Source organism: Malurus melanocephalus, unplaced genomic scaffold, assembly GCF_030028575.1.
Source record: "Malurus melanocephalus ecotype Western Australia unplaced genomic scaffold, MMel_1.1 scaffold_1051, whole genome shotgun sequence".
In the NCBI taxonomy this organism is placed as follows: Eukaryota; Metazoa; Chordata; class Aves; order Passeriformes; family Maluridae; genus Malurus; species Malurus melanocephalus.
The window spans coordinates 45,301-52,653 of NW_026624283.1; the positions used below are offsets into that span (position 1 = coordinate 45,301).

General features: G+C 50.3%; 1 protein-coding gene across 1 annotated transcript in view; it reads right to left on the reverse strand.

The window, feature by feature from the left end:
- Positions 1 to 6,441, reverse strand: part of ALG9 (ALG9 alpha-1,2-mannosyltransferase) — a 14,836-nt gene extending 8,395 nt beyond the window's left edge. Inside the window, exons 1-6 of the mRNA XM_057386781.1 lie at positions 6,384 to 6,441; positions 5,481 to 5,569; positions 4,929 to 5,064; positions 4,476 to 4,563; positions 4,265 to 4,370; positions 254 to 376 (exon numbers count right to left, since the gene is read on the reverse strand). Coding sequence (XP_057242764.1) covers positions 254 to 376; positions 4,265 to 4,370; positions 4,476 to 4,563; positions 4,929 to 5,064; positions 5,481 to 5,529 — 502 coding nt within the window. The 5' untranslated portion in view covers positions 5,530 to 5,569; positions 6,384 to 6,441. The remainder of the gene's footprint in view (positions 1 to 253; positions 377 to 4,264; positions 4,371 to 4,475; positions 4,564 to 4,928; positions 5,065 to 5,480; positions 5,570 to 6,383) is intronic.
- Positions 6,442 to 7,353: the final 912 nt, after the last annotated feature.

Below are 7,353 nucleotides of genomic sequence, written 5' to 3' on the forward strand. Positions count from 1 at the left end.
ACTGGGCCATTCCCGATGCCTTCAGGGTGGGAATGAAGCTCTGGAGCCTTCCACCTTGTTTGGCTCCATTTGAGAACACATTTTTCCTCTTCAGCTGGAGGCAGGGAATACTCCTGAACTCTGACGAGCTCCAGGAACTCTCCTGGTGCTCCAAAGGCTTTCACTGGAGCCMGTTTCACTTCCAGTAAAGAAAAGGTTACCTTGGACAGGTAAACTCTGCTGAGTTCAGCTCTGCCAGCCACCCTGCACTCACCGGGGAATTTCTGYAGCAGAAACTCCATCAGACAGGTCAGAGGCAGCACCAGCAGGGCCAGCACAAACACCACGTTGAAATTCAGAAAACCGTTGATGAAATAGAAGGACCAGGGTTCTGTACCTAAAGGGTGAGAAAAAAGGAAAAAAATGGTTTGAAATCAAAGCAAAAATAGGAGCAGCTTGGGTCCTTCTCTGCCTGACACAGAGCATCTCACACTCACASCTGCCCAAGAAATTTCATTGTCTTTCTTTTCAATAATTACTTTTTTCCTTATTTTTACAYTGGGAGTGAAAAATAGTATCACATCTGCTCTCATGAATCCCAGATCACCCYAACAACCAGCAGAAATCTGGGCCCCAGAGTTCACCCTTGCATTCAGAAAGCACGGCAAGGAAGTAGAGATGGAAGCTTGCAAAACTGGGCAACTTCACCCCAAATACATTTTTGACTTCTGACTGCAGAGAAGTAACACAAAACTACATAATGTCATGTGATTCTGGAGTGAGGATGTTCATTCTGTGCTGGCAGGATCAGAAAATTAACATACATTTTCACCCAAAAGGATTAAGAAGGAAAAGAGTTTCCATTCCCACTTCACCCAACAAAGACTCCGCCACCAAACGCTGCGTTTGGTCCTTCCTTAGACTCAGCACTATTTAAATATCCCAAATTGAGCCTGTTCTGACACAAACAGGAACGAGGCAGCTCTGCCTCCACGCTTGGGAACTGGCTGCAAGCTCTGCAGGATGTAAACTGAAAGAAACTCCAGTCCAACTGTCATTTATTTAGACTCCTGATTCAGGATGCTTCAAACCCTTAACAATAAGGAATGCCAGTTCCTCTCCACACATTTCCCACTCCCTCCGTGTGATTAGCTCAATCAGCCAGTAAATGACACGCGGGGGCTTTAATCACTGCACTGTTGTGACATGTGTCACATGCCACAGCAATTTCCTGCAATCAGAGCCACTTAAATTGGGTCCGTGTTGAAATTAATCAGACAACTGAAAAGCAGCAAGGAAAACCCGAAACCTCTGCGTTCCTACAGCAAAAAAAAAAGGAGAAGTTGCACTGGGAATGTCACAAAATGTCACAAATGGTACTGGAGTCACTGGTTGGCCGAGCAACTTGGGTTTGCAGAAGAAACCTTGAGTTGGTAGCACTGAAAGCAAACAGCAATTAAAAATAAGTCCCAAATCTTCAAAGGATAATTCCAAGGACCATCCTGTCACCCTGTGGTGGAGAGCAAAGGGAATTCACCCTGAATTCACCTCKCTCTGCTCTGGTCTCTTATTTGACAGCCTGGGGGTCAGGAGTGAAGGACACTTTATGAAACACAACTCCTCCACAATCCAAATACAGCCCAGATAACGCTGCTAYGGAACAGATCAGCTGCTCTGAAGCACGGCTTGAACAAAAAAAAAAGGCTGCTCGCTCACATTTTTKTGCAGTGTGACTGAATTGCCCATAAAAAATAAGCACAGGAGCCTCCCCTCCTTCTCCAATGAGGGATTTTCTCCACTGTGAGAGGATAAAAAAAATAAAAAGTGGAAAAATAAAAAGAGAACAGTGCACAGCAGGCAAAAAGCAGTGAGCAGGCTGGGTCAYTGGTGACTCACCCATTCAGAGGCACTCAGGCTCAAAGCCTGCCAGGGCAAAAGGCTTTTATTGCTGTTATCCACACGGCTCAAGGTGAACCCAGACAGAACTGCAGCGGTAAAAAGCAATGACCCCATTGCATGCAAGGAGTCCTGGCCCAGAACATCATCTCTGAAGCAGGGAGAGACACTGGACAATYCTCCATGCTCAGTGTTAATGGGAATTTGCTTCCAGAGCATTGCCCKCAGAGCAGGAGAGATGGAGCTGCAGGCAAGGTGTGGGATATGGGAGACAGACTGGTGAAAACAGTGGGAAAAGGATGCCCAGGCAGCCCTGGCACGGTGGTTCCACGGGGAAAACCTGCTGGAAACACCATCAGACCCCGAGCAAGAAAATTCTTTGAAYTCAGGGGGGTGTGAATGGCTCCGGGAGAAACTCCAGAACTCAAACTCAAGTGAATCAAACTGAGGAGCAAATCAAACTCAACCACGCTGATCCTTGAGCTCAGGAACAGTGAGGGCAGCTCAGGCCAGAGCAGGAGCTGTAAAACAGGCTGAAGATAAGGAGCCCCACCCTGGGCTGAAGGCCGAGTGCAGGAACTGCAGCTGCAATAATTTGGTCATGAGTCAGAGCCCTCGTTCTCAGCACGTCTGAATCAGTGCTGCTACAACCAACACTCTGCTCGCTGCATTTTATTTGTTCTTGCTCTGTTCAAGAATCAGCACTCCACAGAGCAAAGTGTCACGTGAACTCCTCCATCCAAGCTGAACAAAGCTGCTCAAGGTGGGACAAAACTTTGGTCACAAAATGTGACTTCTCAGAACCCACACAAAAATATCCCAAAGCCTCAGAATCTGCCATATACACTTTGCAGCTTTTTTCCCTTGGCTGTGGGAACCTCCTCACCCCAGGGAAACATTAATTGCACAGACAATATTTTTGTAGAAGGAGTGTATTGCTAAAGACAAGAGAAAAAAAAAATCAATTGAACCTTGTCTCCAAAATAATGTGGTGCTTACACTGGAGATGATCTGGGTTGGTGCCTCTGTTCCCATCATGTGAACGCTGGGAAATCCCAGCTTCCAAAGCCAGGAGGGATTGGGCAGCCTTTCATCTCCCCCGGTTGTGTTATTTTTCCCCAGTGTTTTGGAGCTGTCTAAACACACAGCGTTGTCCTGGCCACACTGCATTAAAGAGCAATTCCAGGCAGGCTCTTTCACTAGCCCGAGGATGTTGTGTGAACGTCACTGTGAATAAAACTCTTCAGGACAGATTGCTCCCTGGAGGCTTCTGGAAACAACTCATGCACCAGCGGGGAAAAGGTCAGGCACAAACCCCTGCCAAAACTTATCAGAGACAGAGCCTGGAGTTTACTTATAGAGAACTCACAGCTCTGCACTTCAGAGCCTTCCTGTAGAGGCCAAGAGCTGTGGTGGAACAGCTGCTGTCCTGCTGTGCCACAGCACGAGTGACAAATCAGCACTCAGCACCACCCAGAACAGCCCCTCGGCTGAAACAGCAGCCAGAGCTGCCAGAGTGAGCCCTGCTGCTGCTGCTCTGTGCTGCTGAACCCTCCTGGAGCAGCTCTGTGCTGCTGAACCCTCCTGGAGCAGCTCTGCACTGCTGAACCCTCCTGGAGCAGCTCTGCACCCCTGAACCCTCCAGGAGCAGCTCTGCACTGCTGAACCCTCCTGGAGCAGCTCTGCACCCCTGAACCCTCCAGGAGCAGCTCTGCACCCCTGAACCCTCCTGGAGCAGCTCCACACTGCTGAACCCTCCAGGAGCAGCTCAGCACCCCTGAACCCTCCTGGAGCAGCTCTGCACCTCTGAACCCTCCAGGAGCAGCTCTGCACTGCTGAACCCTCCTGGAGCAGCTCCGTGCCCCTGAACCCTCCTGGAGCAGCTCTGCACCCCTGAACCCTCCTGGAGCAGCTCCCCGGGGATGGTGCAGGCACCCCGTGCTCTCTGCCAGCCCTCTGAAGCTCTGAGAGAAATGTAATCCTTTCACTGCTCAGCTCTGGAAGTGCAGGATATGGGCAATGTGAATGATGGATTCTGCACCATCCCTCACTTCCCCGAGGTTCTGCACCCTGACTGCGAGGAAAACCAGCCRGGAACAAGATTCCAGCTGACACGCACGGGCCACTTGTGCCCAGACACTGAGCCACCTCCTGGCGATTCCACAGAGGTGGAAAGCGAACAGAAGGAGCACAGCTCCCAGCGCGGAGACAGCCGGCAGAGCATTCCCAGCTCGACAGAGACATCCCGTGTCCAGAGGCTGCAGCTGCAGCCCGTGGAGCTCGCAGGCTGTTCCTGCTTTGGGACACGTCAGGAAAAACACTGCCAATCGCGAGCCACGGCAGCCAGAAAACCTCGGGCTCCCTTCCTGGCTTGTTGTCMCAAACTCACCGTAGAGATCAGGGCCGTGGGGGGTGAAGACATTGTACAGAACAATGTTGAGAGGTGCCACTACCAGCTTCCCATAGTAATAGCTGTCCACCAGCACCGAGGGCACCTGGAAAAAAGCAGCTCGTGGGTTAAAGTGCCAACAGCTCCAGCTGATTTTCCTGAAGGAACTCATCCCTTTATTGCAATCCATTCCCTCTCTACAGGCGCTTACCAAAAACACGATCAAGGACACCACACACCAGCTCAGGAAACTCTTCCACCTCCGCTTCAGGATCAACAAGTCAAAGGCAATAGGAAGCCTGAAAGAGAGACCAGCAGTCAGCTGGAGGCTTTGAGAGCCCCACTGCAGGTTCTGCTGCCTGAAAGAGAGACCAGCAGTCAGCTGAGGCTTTGAGAACCCCAGTGCAGGTTCTGCTGCCCCTTCAAGGCAAGAGACAGAACCACCACTGCACTGGCCTCTGCTTCTACTCCAGATTCCAGTCATGCAACTCAGATTTTACACTTTATTAAAGTCAGGAAATCTTCCCAACTGAAGTTTTTCAAAAGTCAAGCAGCCTGTTAGCAATGACCCTTGACTAAGCTGGCAGCTCAGCCCCTGCTGGTTTTTCCTCCACCCCTGCACTGTCCCCATCCCCCTAAGCAAGGGCCAGAAGCTCTTCCTTACCCCAGAGCTGCACTGAAGGGCCAGCCCAGCAGGGCTCCAGCAGCCACCCCCAGCACTGCCACCGAGGTCTTGTCCATGTACCAGCCCGTCATGGCAACCACCGTGGTGTACATGCAGAAACTGCTGGGGAGGAAAGCTGCAACACAAAGGGCACARAGGGTCAGCACGGCTTCCCCACACCTGACACAACACCTGCACGGAGTGTGTGACACAAATCTTACAGTGGCTGGGAGAACAGGTGCAACCAGCCAGAGGGGACAGGGCAAAAAGGCAAATGGCATTGCCAAAATATAGAACAAAAGATGTCCAAGKAGGGCAGGCCAAGAGCCTGTTCAAAGGGCACAGAAAAAAACAGGAAGCAGTAACCGAAACGGGCCTGGGAAATTGTAACACGCAACAGGGACACAAAAGAGAGAACAAAATCGGAATCAATGCTTGTTCTGTCATAACACCTCCAGCTGCACACAGCAAAGAGCTGGGGTAAGGCTGTGGGTTTCCTTCTCTCTGGACCTGCCTTTGGTCATTGCCAGCACCAGTGCCAAGCCAACTCACCTGCAGAAGCACAGAACATGCCCGTGCTGAGCACCAGGAAGGCCAACATCAGCCTGCTCACGTGCAGCCCAAACTTCTTGCACACAGCCCTGGGGAAGCAGGAGAGAAACAGGTACCACAAAATAACCTCAGGACGAGAAAAGTGCAGCACTCAAAACATGCAGAACCACCAGTAATCCATGCAGCACCCAATAATACCACCAGTAATCYATGCAGCACCCTGAGAGMRCTGAGGKGGGAGATTCCCAGTATTCAGCTGCTGCCTCTGGCCTGGGATCCCACATCCTGAGTTACACCAGTGCAAAACTCTGGATGGGACCTGGCTTCTCCCAGTTGAGCCTGTGCAAATCTCAGCTACCGCAATCCACCTACGATCCTCACCCCTCACAAAATCCCATCACGCAAAAAGCCAGACTCCTTAAACYCAGGCTGCCTCATGGAAGGCAGTGGTTTGAAAAAACAGCAATCAAGAGGCAGCAGGTAAAAATAAAAATCAGGTTTGGACAAGATAATTGCATGTTAGGGCTACTGCTTGTGGTGGATGYAAACAGCATTGGCAGAGAGATGACAGACAGCAACCATCAGTGTATTCCAAATTCTCTGTGATAAGCAAACACAGCACCAGACTCTCCTCAGTCTACAACACTCCCACCCTGCTTGCTGCCAGCAGGGAGAAAAACGAGTGGAGTCAACAAAATGCTGGAGTAGAGGAGTGGGTGGCAGATCTGGGAGTACAATTTGGTCCTAATTGTGGCGTTCTGACCAACATCTCATTAAGCCATCACGAGAACACACATTTTCTCATCTCCACATGAGAGATTCAAAGCATATTTCCCAYGGCAATGACTGTGTCTGCCACTCAYGCTGYGCCCAGACATCCCCTGCAGACAGATTGACACTCACTTGTAGAAGTAGAGTTCACAAATGCAGCTCAGGAAGGCCAGGAAACATCGGAGGAAATAGAAGATGAGGACCTAGGAGACACAGGGAGAGTCTGAGCGAGGCACAGGACCTGCAATGGGCTTGGAAAGCATCGGGGGAAATAAACAAATGAAAAAAAATGGAAACGGACAGGGAGGGCAATGTTTGTCAACAAACCARCGTTTGATAAACATGAAGTCTCTTCATTCCAACAACAAACAAAGCAGCTGTTTCACAGACTAAAGGCACACAAAAGCACCTTCCACACCCACGATTTACCTTGTTGGTTTGCAGAACCCTGGCATGGAACCAGGCTGGCAAGGCATGGAGCCACAGGTAAGCATAGGAGCGGATGGCGTAGGCTGGAGAGTACTCCCATGTCTGAAACCCCTTCCCGTAAATGAGGTAGTGTGTCTACAACAGAGAGCAAATAAATAAATTAACATGCAGCACTCAGTTTTACATTCCCCACCTCTGAATATCASAGCAAAACATTTCTCATTGAAACAGAGAGAATAGCGTGAGGTTCTAAACAAATCTGCATTTGCATGAACCAACTACAGACTGAAACAGAGAGCACAAGGTCCTAAATTAATGTGCATTTGCACAGGCCAAGCACAAATTTCCAGTCCCAAGGGCAGGAAGGGACTCACCGGTTCCCAGTAGTTAAAGGTCTCATCGCAATCCGAGATGTTGCTCAGCAGAGCTGCACAGAACCTGGCCGAGATGAGACACTTGAAAGCTGTTGATCCTTCAGGGGCCCACACTTGCCCTGCTTTGCTCGCAGACAATCTAATCCAAAGGGAAAAAAAGAGATAAATATTACAAATTTGCACAGGGAAGACTCCGCAGCGTGATCGAGGTACCCAGCAAGGTGACAGCGAGAACAGGGCTGAGTATTTTTGGGCAGAGGAGGGATGCCAGCCCTCTCACAAGGGGGGATCAGGGCTGG